At 39.3% G+C, this 14,756-nt stretch overlaps 4 protein-coding genes across 5 annotated transcripts; all 4 read left to right on the forward strand.

Moving 5' to 3' along the window:
- Positions 1–281: 281 nt before the first annotated feature.
- LOC108206875 (probable pectinesterase 53) lies at positions 282–2,628 on the forward strand. 2 transcript variants are annotated; one of them, XM_017377305.2, is made up of 5 exons: positions 282–676; positions 861–1,053; positions 1,526–1,729; positions 1,809–2,044; positions 2,344–2,485. In XM_017377305.2, the coding sequence occupies exons 1-5, from the start codon at positions 342–344 to the stop codon at positions 2,402–2,404; spliced, it is 1,029 nt and encodes a 342-aa protein (XP_017232794.1). In that variant the 5' UTR covers positions 282–341; the 3' UTR covers positions 2,405–2,485. The 2 variants fall into 2 exon arrangements, with proteins under 2 accessions (XP_017232794.1, XP_017232793.1); XM_017377304.2 differs by having other exon boundaries at positions 288–676; positions 2,355–2,628.
- Positions 2,629–2,945: 317 nt separating this feature from the next.
- Positions 2,946–4,288, forward strand: LOC108206876 (uncharacterized). Its single transcript, XM_017377306.2, has one exon. The coding sequence runs from the start codon at positions 3,197–3,199 to the stop codon at positions 4,151–4,153; it is 957 nt and encodes a 318-aa protein (XP_017232795.1). The 5' UTR covers positions 2,946–3,196; the 3' UTR covers positions 4,154–4,288.
- A 970-nt stretch (positions 4,289–5,258) lies between these two features.
- LOC108208479 (17.3 kDa class II heat shock protein-like) lies at positions 5,259–5,684 on the forward strand. Its single transcript, XM_017379013.2, has one exon. It carries the CDS (start codon positions 5,259–5,261, stop codon positions 5,682–5,684), a length of 426 nt encoding a protein of 141 aa, XP_017234502.1.
- A 5,611-nt stretch (positions 5,685–11,295) lies between these two features.
- LOC108208354 (17.3 kDa class II heat shock protein) lies at positions 11,296–11,980 on the forward strand. Its single transcript, XM_017378884.2, has one exon. The coding sequence runs from the start codon at positions 11,388–11,390 to the stop codon at positions 11,847–11,849; it is 462 nt and encodes a 153-aa protein (XP_017234373.1). The 5' UTR covers positions 11,296–11,387; the 3' UTR covers positions 11,850–11,980.
- The last annotated feature ends 2,776 nt before the right edge of the window (positions 11,981–14,756 follow it).

Here is a 14,756-nt window from a genome sequence, read left to right on the forward strand (position 1 = left end):
AGTCAGTGTAGTACTCTGATAGAAGGATGAGGAGGTTATCAATCCATCACAATCTGACCACATTTGGCTTTCCATATAATTCTGATTTGTGGAGAATATATTAATAGCTGGTTATTATTATTGTCAATTTTGTTATTTTTATGACCATTATTGTTATTATTCAATTGCCATTCGGTAGGTATAGTGGAGTAGGAATAGTATTTCCATAAACACAGACTCTGGACATTTCCTAACTATTTTTTATCCTAAATAATCTTTAAGAGCTACCACCTTATATACATTCAGTCTACAGACCTTATATATAGCAAGTGCACTTGTATAGAGTGTGTTATTCTTTCTCTATGGCTTCAATTACACAACATATTAGTGTCATTTTCTTCATAGTATCTTTACTCTGTCTTTGTTCTTCTAGCTCCCAGCAGGAACTTGAGTACGAAAAATGGATCTCATGGAACAAACAAAACTACCTGACGAAGAATAAGATTTCGGCTACACAATCCGTGAGGGGGATGAAAGTTGTCGATGTCAAGCTAAGAAATGCCGAGATGAATAAAGTCAGAGTAAGTGTCAGTCAATTCGGGACTGGCGATTTCCTGACCATTAGAGAAGCTATTGCCTCCGTTCAGTTGCATAACACTAAACGGATCATTCTTGATATCGGTCCAGGTGTTTATAGGTACATTAAAATGTGATAGGCTTTTGTTCAAATGAGAACCGGAACAATGTGAGGAATGGAGGTTCTGCAGAACAAACACCACTGGATTTACTATACAAATATTTAGAAATTATTGGAGATAATTTATTTTATCATCATGTGTAAAATGACATACTTCTTTAACTTGTTCCTACTTTTTTGGTAGGGAAAAGATCATTGTCCGGAAAACTCTGGATTTTATAACATTTTTTGGCAATGCAAGTGATCCACCAACTATCACTTGGAATGACACAGCTTCGACTACCAGTGGAAGAGATGGGAGGCCTTTGAAGACATTCCAGAGTGCCACTGTCGCGGTTGATGCTAATTATTTTGTTGCAGTCAATATCAAATTCGAGGTAATCAACTAATTCTGGATCCTCTTGATATGTAACTGGTATAATCAACTACTCTATGGTAAATCGAGTAGTTTTAGCATAGTTCAACTGCTCCATTACAGGAAATTCTATCTTTAGCAGCTAATCTTTCTGAAATTTTAAATTTTACAAACGCGACAAGACATACAAAGATTCCATTTGGCTCATGCTCTGAGAACTCTAGTAGGACACAAAATAGCACAGTGGCACATCTCTTTGTTATGGGATCAAAGTGTACCTTAGGCCTCACGGGCTGCCAAGCAAATGTTATGGCATTGCCTGACAGCAGCAAAATTCCGAGGAAAAATACAAATGCATAGACCTGGCTGATAGCCGCCAATGATGAAATTGTTGGCTTTTCTATTTTAAATAATGTATCATCTCGCGTCTGAAATCTGGAGAGTTAAATTTGTTATTCAACAAAATTGTTGAAAATGTGTGAAAATTTATGCAGAACACAGCACCGCACAAAATTGGATCACAGGGAGAACAAGCAGTGGCGCTGCGAATATCAGGAAGTAAAGCTGCATTTTATAACTGCAGTTTCTTTGGGAGTCAAGACACCCTCTATGATCACAAGGGTCTCCATTATTTCTATAATTGCTTCATTCAAGGCTCTGTTGATTTTATCTTTGGCTATGGAAGATCCCTTTATGAGGTATCCAATATATTTCCAAGTTTGAAATTATTTATAGACTTGCTAACTAATCTCTAAATTGGACTTGTACCATTTGCAGAAGTGTCATTTAAACTCGGTAGCAAACAAGGTGGCGTCTCTTACAGCGCAAAAGCGGAATATTGCAACAATGCAGAGCGGATTTTCATTCAAAGATTGCAGGATAACAGGGAGTGGACGAGTCTATTTGGGAAGAGCATGGGGTGATTATTCCAGGGTGGTCTTCTCTTACACGTTCATGGACAGTCTTGTTCTTCCTCAAGGGTGGAGTGATTGGGGTAAACTCAGCCGTGACGTGTAAGTATGCTCATTTCTGAATTAAAAGCAACCCAACTGAAATTCTACATCCCTCATCGTATATATAAACGGATTTTCTTGATATACACTAACAACCACTTTTTAGTTAGGTGACGGATTTTTATTAGTTCCATTCTTGTTGATAATGATGGGCCAGATCTCTATCAATAAAAATCTTTCACCTAAACAAAAAATAGTTGTTAGTGCACGTCCATAACACATCCTCGAAAAATCCTGTATAAAATGATAATCTATGAGCAAGATAGAGTGGGGATGAAATAGTGATAGCAGGAATGTAGTAAAAATGCAGGAACGTGTATTACGGGGAATATGAGTGCAGTGGACCAGGAGCCAACATGAGTGGAAGAGTGAGCTGGGCACGAATTCTCACTGCGGAAGAGGCTCAGCCATTCATTGGAACCTCTTTCATCGACGGGGATACTTGGCTCACTCCCCCTTGACGCCTGCACGCCATTTCATTTTCAACATCATTTAAGCTAAGCAATTTATTTTGTTTGGAATGCAAATTCTATTATTGTTGGATAAGTGACAATAATGTACAAGAAATTAAGGTTTATAATCGACCCAAGCATTGTTTACCATTGTCTGACATGTGCCGAAAGATAGTTCAAAATTACGAAAATTAGCGGATATTTTCCTGGTATTATGGTGGTTTCATCACTGTGGAGTATCCTGATCATAAAAGATACTCTATTCAAATCTGTGTATCACAAAACAAATATGAAAGAAATTACAAATATTTAAAATTTTATTTTCTTATTTTAATAATTTAGTCTTCCACGCATTATGATCTATTCCAATATTTTTCTATGAACGAGAGTAGGATCAGGATATTCCAGACAACACGATAGAAATTTACCAACTTCAAGATCCGTGAAAAAATAAAGGGGAGATATTCACAAAATTGTCATTTTAATTTTTTAAATTAATTTCTAACTCTATGTAACGCGTGGGTGTGGTAAAATAGTGGCAAGTCATTTTGTCTTTAGCACCAGAGGCTTACACGTATCACGGTTACTCCCCACCTGTCCCTCTATTCATGTCTGTATAACACACGTCGCCCTGTAAATAAAATGTACAAACACTTAACCCGAAGCAAATTACACAAACACAAAGATTGCGAAGACAGAAATGGGACAAGGAGAGGAAGTAAAGACCAGAGACGCCCCTAATGTCGAAATCCAAGAAAGAGGAGAGATCTTCTTCTTCTACAGACCTAAAATCGACAAACAAGAAGCCCATAGCGCTGACGATGTTCAGCGCATGTTCATCGTTCTGCGCCCCGAGTCGAGCGAAGCTTCTGATACCGAAGTGAAACAGGACCCGAAGAGCGGAAAAGAGTCCGCGTCTTCGGGTCAACAAGGCGGGCATGGCGAAGAACACGTGAACATCAAGGAGAGCCTCCTGTTCCGCTTGATCGTCATGGGAAAGAAGAGCCTTCCTGATCCGGGGAAGAAGAACTCTCGAAGGCCCTTCTGGGGCTTCGTGGAGCTCGTCACCAAGAAACTAGATGATATTAAAGACGCGCTCCGAGGCCAGGAGTATGATACTGCGACGAAAGGGCGTAGGAAGAATTCGGACGCGAGAGCGTTTGGAGAAGGGGTGTACAGGATATTGAAGCATGAGCTGGGGAATGGTAAGATGCACACGCATTTGATTTATAAGTTGGAGTTTCCGGGGGGAGACAAGAGGAATGAAGTGCAGGAGAGTTTGAATGTGAAGAGAGAAGGTTCGTTTTTGATTCAGATAAAGAATCCGGAGAGGAAAGGTGGGGCGGGAGGGGGGTTTGGAGGGTTGCAGAAGAAGAGGAAGGCGGTGTTTCCTGCGCATTTGCAAGGGGAGTTTGGGAGTTTAGGGTACCATGCGGCGGATCCGCCTGATTTCTTGAATTATGAAGGGTGTGAGTTGTTGTTGATCGCGGCTTCGGATGATATCGAGGAAGAGCTTGGGTTGGATCTTAAGACGGAAACTAGCAAGAGCTCTGAGGATGAGGAGGAGGAGGAGGAGTGTAAGTCGTGTTCTGATCTTGTGAAGACTTTCGGGGAAATCGCTTCTACTCGGCCTCTCTTTGAAGGCACTTGGGTTTGAAACACAATCTCTAGATATAGCCAGCCTTTTGGTGTTAATTATGTGTTTATGTGTTTGTGGCTGAAGTTAGCATGCAGGAATGCTGCTGATAGGTTGTGTTCTGTTTTCGTCTATGTTCACTCTCTTTTGTTCAGACTTCCATTAATCTAAAGTTTTAGATTTATTGTATTTACATTTTCTACATCATACTTCGTGAATATAACTCGTTTCGTTTGTGCCCTTGTTCATTCAGAATTAATCTGGGCCGACAAGGGTGTGGGCTCATTTCTATGTGGGTCAACAGTAACACATCTGGGCCTATATTAGAAAATAAATAACAGACAAATTTCAAATTTTTTGACAAACGAACAAAATCCAAGAAAAATTAGTTATTTATATAATATTATAATAAAAACTTGTAAATATAGATTTATTATAAATAAATTATAATGTAACAAAAAGTATAAATCATTCGACATGTTGGTTGGGTGCAAAGTTGAAACTAAAACCTTTATCCACCATTTTATCGGTGGATTAGGATCCAGACTTTCAGCTTTTATAGATTTCAATTTCTTATGGCCTGTTTGTTAACGAGAAGTAGCTTCTGCTTCTAGCTTCTGTTTTTTTTCTGTTTTTTTTGACCCATTTGTGTAAAGAAGTAGAAGCACTTTTAAAAAGCTGAGAATCTTAGCTTCTCTCTCACGACTTCCGCTTCTTTTCCAAACATTTTATTAACTTATTTACTTCTCATTTCTGCTCCACTTCTTTAGTTTAAGCAAGAAGTCACTTCTTTTAAATTTGCCCAAACGGCCCCTATATCTCCTAACACGAAATTTCTTATTAATTCTACGATTCAATTTTTATATTTAGTGTTTCCTGCCGCTATTCTGTGCTCTCTCCACAAATATATACGAGTCACATCGCGAAGAGTGTAGAAGCACAGCACGGTGAGGACAACCCAGAAGCTTCTCTCCAACAGTATCTCCAGAACCTTCTTCCGTATTCGCGTTCCACTTATATTCTTGTATATAAACTTAAGCCTACATTCCTGGTTGAATATCTTGAAGAATATTAATCAGTTGGTTGAATATCTTGTTCTATTGTTGTCCAAATTAATCGCATACCAATGAGTTTCAGGCTGACAGGACTCAATCCACTCTTCAACAATTTCTACCACATAATCAACAATAACGATGCAGAAGCCATGGTTTTAACTCCAGCTGACGTCAAAGAGAATCGGAATTCCTACGTGTTTGTCGTGGATATGCCTGGATTGAAGTCCGGTGAGATAAGCGTACAGGTAGAGGAAGATAATGTATTGGGAGTCAGCGGTGAGAGGAAGCCAGAAGAACAAGAGGAAGGTGTCAAGTACTTCATTAAGGAGCGGAGAGGTGGCAAGTTCATGAGGAAATTTGTGTTGCCTGAGAATGCGAATTTGGAGGCTATCAAGGCGGTCTGTCAGGACGGTGTTTTGACTGTTACGGTTGATAAGTTGCCGAGTGCTGAGAAGAAGCCTAAGATTGTTAAGGTCAAGCATTCTTCCAGACTATAAATTCTGTTTGGTTTCTGTAGCTCATGTCTCCTGCTTTGGTGCTTTGTTTCTTAGCACAATGTATCCTAATGTTGTAATTAACAATTTCAAATATTAGAAGAAATAAGAAATGATGAATTTTCAGGCCCCTGCCTCTTATACAATGAGATTTATTTTAAGATTATAACAGTTTACATAGTTCCTTACTTTTCAACCAAAAACCAATCTGAAAACTATATTGACAGTGTCCGTATCCACTCAATAATTGTCGTGCTGTGGCTCGTGATTTTATAGATCCTCCGGCCTCTGCGGAACTAAAAATGAGTTAGTAGCTGCGCTGTGCCTAATGATTCAATAGGCACTGTGCCTCATGATTCTATAGATCCTCCAGCCTCTATAGAACCAAAAATGAGTTAGTAGCGTCTAATCAATTTTCAAAATCGAGTAATTTGTGAGTGATTCACATAATACCAGTCAAGTATGATCAAATATTATGTTAATTTGAATTGTATAAATAATCATTTATTTTGATACATATAACATTATATACTATGATTGATGGTCTACTACGACATTACGGCCTTTCAAGTTTGATTATCTCAATGCGTATTCTTATGATTTCGATCCCTTCGACGTTTTAAGCCTAGTCTTTATAGAATTTTCAGTCGGAAGACTTCCTTCCCACTAGTTGATGATTCTTCTTCGCATCATCGCATCAACTTATCCCCACATCATCGCACCAACTTAGCCCCTGTCTGGAATAACAAAACGCCCATGACAATTTCTCTTATATCATGTCATGCCCCCTCTCATCAGCCAGCAGCGAGAAAAAAACTAGGATTTGATATCATGTCATGAACCATGATATTTACAGATTTTAATTAGAATATCCACGACCATCATTTGACGTCGCTGTCGAAGAATACTTACTACCATATCACAATGATTTACCTTCCCTTTTACTGGAAATACTGTGTTAGTTAACAAAATAGATAGTCAGAAATGAGTGACGAAATTTACAACCCGTCTCCCGTCTCATCTTCTCGACACCGCCCAACGGACCTTAGTCAATTCTCTAATTTATACGTTTAGCATAGACACATTGTTACAAATCTATATCTATCATAATACAAGGCATGAGAAGAAATAGAGAATTGCATATATGCGGCTGAAAGCATTACATGATCACTGTTTTTACAGAGAATATATGAAAAGCATAACTACACAGGGAGAGACACCTACTTTATTTAAATTTGTTCCCACATGTCTTTTCCTCCACGATGCTAACAATAACATGTCCCACGTACCCACAAGGTGGTGATAACTGCTACATTTGTAATAAACTGTTAGTCAACTGTGAGTCACTAACGTGCTGACTAACATCCCCCCCTCAAGGTAGGTGTTGGAGCACAAATGACAACACCTAGCTTGGAGAGTAACCAGACCAACTGTGAAGAAGATAAGGCTTTGGTAAATAGATCCGCAGGCTGATCAGAGGAGGCAATGTGATGAGTGGAAATAAGACCTTTGGACAGCTTTTCACGAACAAGATGACAATCGATTTCGATATGCTTGGTACGTTCATGAAAAACGAGATTGGATGCAATATAAAGAGCGGACTTGTTGTCACAGAACAGAGGAACTGGAGTAATATTAGTGAGGTGAAGTTCCGTCAGAAGAGAGACTAGCCAGGTTACCTCACAACAGACATCCACCATGCTGCGGTACTCAGCCTCAGCAGAAGACCGAGAGACCGTGTGTTGTTTCTTGCACTTCCAGGACACCAGAGAGCCTCCAAAGGTGACACAAAAACCAGATAAAGATTTGCGAGTTAATTGACAGCCACCCCAATCAGCATCACTGAATGCCACCAGGACAGGATTGACTTGAGACATATAAAACGGCCCCTGAGAAGGAGTAACAATCAAGTACTTAAGCAATTTTAGAGCAGCATGCCAATGTATGGAACGAGGAGAAGTCATAAACTGAGCTAACACATGGACAACATAGACAATGTCTGGTCTTGTAATTGTAACATAGATAAGACGGCCAATGAGGCGTCTATAGGCTGTAACATCAGCAAAGAATGGACTATCACTATCGGAGACAAGATTGTGATGTTGATCCATGGGGACCACAGCTGTTTTCCCTTTTAAAGCAGGAAACTCTCCAAGGATGGTAGTAACATATTTAGTCTGATGAACGAAAATACCTAGAGAAGTGCGTTCAACCTGGAGACCAAGAAAAAACTGTAATTGACCAAGCTCTTTAATCTTGAAATGAGAACTTTAAAAATCAGTAACTTGCTGTAAGACCACTGTATCATTGCCCATCATGATCATATCATCAACGTAGATAAGCAAATAGACCAAAGTCGAGCCTTTAGCAAAGACAAACAAGCTGGGGTCACCATGAGTTTGAATAAAGCCGAAAGCTAATAAAGCAAATGACAAAGCAATAAACCACTGTCGAGGAGCCTGTTTAAGGCCATATAGAGATTTAAGCAGACGACAAACAAGCTTTTGATTAGGATACTTAAGCAGAATATGATCAGGAATAGAATAACCTGGTGGACACGTCATATAAACCTCCTCATCCAAAGACCCATGTAGGAAGGCATTCGTAACATCGAGTTGCATAATGGGCCAGTTGTGCATAGCTGCAATAGCTAGTAAGAGGCGAAAAGATGTCATCTTAGCAACCGGGGCGAAGGTCTCGAAGTAATCCATATTTGCAGTCTGAGTATACCCTTTCGCCATCAGGCGAGCTTTGTAACGATCAACCAATCCATCAGGTCCATACTTAACCTTGTGCAACCAACGACACCCAACTGTTTTCTTTTGAGGAGGTAATTGGACTATGTCCCATGTAGCATTGGCTTCAAGGGCAGCAAGCTCAACATTCATAGCCTCGCACCATTCACTAATCTGAATAGCCTCCTTGAAGGTTTGTGGCTCATGAATGACAGATGAAGACGGAGATGATATATCAGACTCTCCAAGAGTAGTGGAAGTTCCAGAATCAGTAGAAATTGTGCAACTGTGAGCCAAATGGGAGGGCAAGCCCACATAATCCTGCAACTTAGCAGGTAACTTATGCTGTCTTTGAGGGCGTTGCGATAAGGGTGCAGAATTTGGTGAGGGTGATAAAGGTGTAGTTGGAGTGTGAGACACAGGAGGTGAAGGTGATTCAACATCATGAGCGACTGGAATTGAGAGAGGGTCATCATAAACATAGAGAGGTGAGGGAGGAAAGAGAGCCTGTGGAGTCGTAGAGTCTAGATTTTTGAAAGGAAAAATTGTTTCAATAAACTGAACATCCCGTGAAATAAAGACTTGTTTGGTTTCCAGATTCAGAATTTTATATCCTTTCGTTGAAAAAGGATAGCCAAACACACCTTTAATTGACCTTGCTGCAAATTTATCGCGAGGTTGAGGAACCGTGGTGGCATAACAGAGAGTGCCAAAAACTCGTAAATTCTCGTCAGAAGGAGGCTTGTTAAATAGAACTTCATAATGACACTTCCTTCCCAACACTGCAGTTGGTGTTCTATTAATCAAATACACGGCTGTGAGAAGACAATCACCCCAGAAAACTATCGGTAGAGCAGCATGAAAACGCAGAGCACGAGCACAATTTAATAAATGACGATGTTTGCGTTCGACCAATCCATTTTGTTGAGGTGTATACACACAGCTGGATTGATGAATGATGCCTTTGCTTGCCAGATACTGAGCTAAAGTATGATTCATAAACTCAGTCCCATTATCCGTGCGAATAGCTTTGATAGTAGGCCCAAATTGATTTTCAATAAGTGTAACAAAAGCTTGAAGTAAAGCAGGAACAGTAGATTTATCAGAGAGCAAATAAATCCAGGTGGCTCGAGATTTATGATCCACTATTGTTAAAAACATGTTACAATTGTCATGGGTTTTAAAATGATACCATGCAAAGAACAATTCCCTCTAAAACCTTAAGGTGTTAGAGGAGGCCCCTTTATGGATCTTATACTTATATTTCAACACTCCCCCTCACTCGAAATCCCATTATTTGGGTTGAAGAGTGGATCACGGGCGCCCATCTTTGGGGCATAAATTGCCTTCGTGTCCATTTTAAATTGTGAAAATATTGGGGGTGGCAGGGGCTCGAACCCGAGACCTCCCGCAAACCTTAGCTCTGATACCATGTTACAAATCTATATCTATCATAATATAAGGCAGAAGAAGAAATAGAGAATTGCATATATGCGGCTGAAAGCATTACATGATCACTGTTTTTCCAGAGAATATATGAAAAGCATAACTACACAGGGAGAGACACCTACTTTATTTAAATTTGTTCCCACATGTCTTTTCCTCCACGATGCTAACAATAACATGTCCCACGTACCCACAAGGTGGTGATAACTGCTACATTTGTAATAAACCGTTAATCAACTGTGAGTCACTAACGTGCTGACTAACACACATGCATGATCAAGTTGATATGTTTACTGCCCAAATGACTGGGAAGGCGGGAACTATTATGGAAATTTTCAATTACTCATTTACGTGCATTAATTACAGATCTCTAATAGTACAGACCTCCCTGAACGAAGACAATCTTATCATTTAAGATCCTCTTCATACGAGGGCAACCCCTATCCAAGCTCAAATTTGAGTTGAAGTATGTCCCGTATTGAAAATTTCGGGGTCACAAAGGTCCTTGCACTTTCGAAAAGGAGATGGAGTTACAGTTGGACGAAATTTTTTATTATGACTCATTAGAGTATCTATATGCTTCCTACGTCAACACGAGTAAATATATATCTAATTTAATTTTCCTACAACATTCAAATTATTTTATTAACCAAATATAAGATAAGTATGATATTTTCAAGTTTCATGTAATTTATGATGCCAAGAAGTTTAGATAATCAATGACGCTACTTAAAATACTTGAATGTAAAAAATGTCAAAAATGAAAACAATTATGGTACACATATATATATTATCTTATGTATTATTTAAGTTAGTAGATTTGTGTAGTTATTGAATGATTATGAAAACACTATTTTGATTGACCGGCAATATTAAAATGATTTTTGTTATTATATTTGTAATACTTTTTTAATCTTATTTATAATTGAATTATTGATAGTTAAAAAAAAGTGAAAAGTTATTGTTTAAATGGAGGTGACTAGAGAATTGAGATGAGAAGAAAAGAGATGGGGATAGAGAACTGAGATGGGAAAAAAGGACATAGAGATGGCCGGATGGAGATGGGTAGAAGAGGTGTACGATGAGATGGGGGCGGCTAAGGAGAGGAATATGGAGCGACTGACTCTCATCGATGATATTAATATAAAAAATTATTAAATAATTATAAAATAACATATGAGTCGTCCTAAACTAGTTGGTATACAATAAAAAGAATTTCAAATTATTCAATTATTCCTTTTCAATTATCAAAAGGTAAACAATATTAATTTACTATAATTATACTTGCGATTCTGAACAAGTCTAGGCAAGGGTTCGCGAAGAGTGTAGAAGCAACGTGCGCGCAGTGTGAGAAGCCAGAAGCCTCTCCTCAACATTCTGGTAGTTTCCAGACCCTTCTTTCATATTTCATTTCCACGAATATATAAACTCAACAAACATTCCTCTTTCCCCATCTACAAGAACAAACAAAATCATATCTACATATAAACCGAGTCAGTTGTTCAATTGAAGCGCAAATCAAAGCATGGATATCAGACTAATGGGATTTGATCCAATTCTCAACGCATTCCATCACATTCTGGATGAAGACAATCAAGACAACAAATCCACCCAGGCTCGCACTTACGCCCGTGATGCGAAAGCCATGGCTTCGACTCCAGCAGACGTGAAAGAGTACCCCAATTCCTACGTGTTCGCGGTGGACATGCCTGGTTTGAAGTCCGGGGAAATTAAGGTGCAGGTGGAGGAAGACAATGTGTTGGTCGTCAGCGGTGAGAGGAAGCGAGAAGAGGAAAAGGAAGGTGTCAAGTACGTCAGAATGGAGAGGAGGGTCGGCAAGTTTATGAGGAAATTCATATTGCCTGAGAATGCCAATTTGGAGGCCATCAAGGCGGTTTGCCAGGACGGTGTGCTGACGGTGACGGTGGACAAGTTGCCGCCTCCCGAGCCCAAGAAGCCCAAGACCATTCAGGTCCAGATTGCTTGAATTCAGCTGCCTGTTTCCGGATTGTTGATCTAGAATGTTCCTTGGTTTTGGAGTAGTTGTTGGATGCAACTGGAGTGTGTGTGAGTTTGTTATCAAGTTCTAAATTAATAATGTTTCAAGTGGTGTTGCTTTACATGTAATGTCTTCTTTTTGCCAAGTGAATTTTCGCCTGCTGTATTTGCAGAATTCCAGAGTTTAGATTTCGTGACTGTTTTAATATTCATATTCCGGAAGCAAACTCTTTAAGAGTGTGGAATAAAATTTTATCAAGAAACTTCTGGATTAATCAAAATCAAAAGCGAACTGAAATTTCCATGAACATTCAAGCAAAATTCATTTTCACATCGACTTTCAACCTAAGAATTGTGGAAATTTGGATTGTGTTTCTTTAACAATGGAAGCTTAGAACTGTGTATTATATGTGCAGACTTAGGAGGAAAAGAAAAATACACACACACAGAGGAAAATGTTCTATTATGAGCTTACTTAAACTTAGCATACAACGTACATATAAATAAAACTGTGAGACACTTCGACTTCCTGAGCAGCAAAAGAAAACAACAGGCTACTCTTCTTTTAATGCTCCAATACCGAATGTTTCCTAGAGACTCTACACTACCAAGAAATAAATCAACTACTACTGACCTATGTATGCTACTACCAGGCTACTTAATACCAACATTTTATTTTTAAAAACTAAAAACATAAGTTTGGAATAATAAAAATTAATTCCAACAATCTCTCCCTTATTCCAAACTTACTTCATCAAATCTTTAACTCCCAACAGACCTCTCATTTCTTCAAACTTCACTGTGAACATCGGTTTTGTTAGAACATCAGCCTTCTGCTCCCTGATCTTTACATGCTTTACCAAAATATCTCCACGCTCAATGTAGTCTCTTATAAAATGGAACCGTACGTCTATATGCTTACTACGATCATGAAAAACAGGATTTTTAGACAAATCAATCGTCGACTTGTTGTCCACATAAATTATCACAGGCCCTGGACCAATATCAGTGATTTGCCGCAACAAATTTCAGAGCCAAACACCCTGGCAAGCAGCTGCATTTGCAGCCATAAATTCAGCCTCACAAGAGGAGAGGGCTACACATTTCTGCTTCTGTGATACCCACGTAATCAAATTTTCATTTAAATAGAATGCCATACCTCCTGTGCTCTTTCGATCTTCTGCGCTTCCTGCAAAATCACTGTCAAAAAATCCTGATAATATATAGTTCCCCTTGCCCTTTGTGCATCTCAGACCATAGTTCAGTGTCCCCTTAACATAACGCAATATGCGTTTGATAGCTCCCATATGTAGCACGGTTGGCTTCTCCAGGTATCTACTCACAACACCAACGGAATAAGCTATATCAGGCCTCGTATGCACCAAGTATCTTAGTCCACCAACCAAACTTCGGTATTTCGTTGCATCAACAAGTTTTCCGTTCTCATCCTTATGCATCTGAACTCGTGGCTCCATTGGATATTTCACAGAGTTACAACCTAGCAAATTCGCCTTCTCAAGCAACTTACGTGCATAAGCACTTTGTTTCAGCTCTGTAAAGTCCCTATTCTGCTCAACTTCTATTCCAAGGTAGTAGGCTAATTTGCCTAAATCACTCATCTCAAATTCCATGTTAATCTGCGCTTTAAATTTCAAAATGTTGCTGACACTTGAACCAGTCACTAGAAGATCGTCTACGTAAACACCAATTATTAGACATTCATCTCCTTCTTTCTTTGTGTAGACAGCTTGCTCGTAGGGACATTTTTCAAATCCCAACTCCTTCAAATATTTGTTGAGTCGAGAGTACCAAGCTCTTGGAGCTTGGCGAAGACCGTACAATGCCTTTAACAATTTATAGACTTTATGCTCCTGCCCCTTCTTAACAAATCCTTCAGGCTGATTTACGTACACTTCTTCAAGTAATTCACCGTTTAAAAATGCTGACTTAATGTCCAGATGGTGGACCTCTCAGCTGTTTTTGGCAGCTAATGCTAATAGCAAATGCACCGTTTCGAGTCTGGTGACAGGTGCAAACACTTCATCGAAATCAACTCCCTGTTTTTGCACGAAACCCCTGGCTACAATTCTTGCTTTGTACTTGACTACTTCATCCTTTGTATTTTTCTTGACTTTGTATACCCATTTCAAACTGATTGCTTTTCTCCCGGGTGGCAGGTCCATTAGTACCCATGTTTTGTTTTTCTCAATAGCATCTATTTCACATTGCATGGCTTTCCTCCATTCAACTTCTTTTTCTGCCTGACTGTAGCACACAGGTTCTTCGATACCTAACAACATATCCTCATCTGGTAGTTCAGTTTCCTCAGTGTCGTTGTAGATGTTGCTGATGAGTCTGAATTTTCTGGGTGGGGTACTGCTGCTTGACTCACTGTACCCGCTTGAGTCACTATTTGATATTTGGGCAGAGCCAGATGTAGTCGTGTGAGTTGGTGTCGACAACTCAACATCACCATTGTTATTATCCTGTATTTCTGTCACAGGGGCATTAAGAATAACAAAAGAACTCGAATTATGCATACTTTCAAATAATTGTGACTCCCACTTCCAGCTTTTATCTTCCTCAAATATAACGTCTCTGCTCACATACAATTTTCCAGTGGCTGGGTCATGAAGTCTGTGTGCTTTAGTCCCAGGTTCTTTGCCCAAATAGATAACCAACTTACTTCTATCGTCAAGTTTTGCTGTATGAACTTTAGGCACCTTCATGTGCGCTAAACAACCAAACACCTTTATATGTTCAAATTGAGGTTTATAACCCTTCCAAGCTTCATACGGAGTCTCACCCTTCAAGGTTTTTGTAGGCAATCTATTTAACAAGTAAACAGAATGTCTAACTGCCTCTCCCCAATAGATGGACGGCATCTTTTTCTCCT

This window comes from Daucus carota, chromosome 2 (genome assembly GCF_001625215.2).
Source record: "Daucus carota subsp. sativus chromosome 2, DH1 v3.0, whole genome shotgun sequence".
Taxonomy (NCBI): Eukaryota; Viridiplantae; Streptophyta; class Magnoliopsida; order Apiales; family Apiaceae; genus Daucus; species Daucus carota.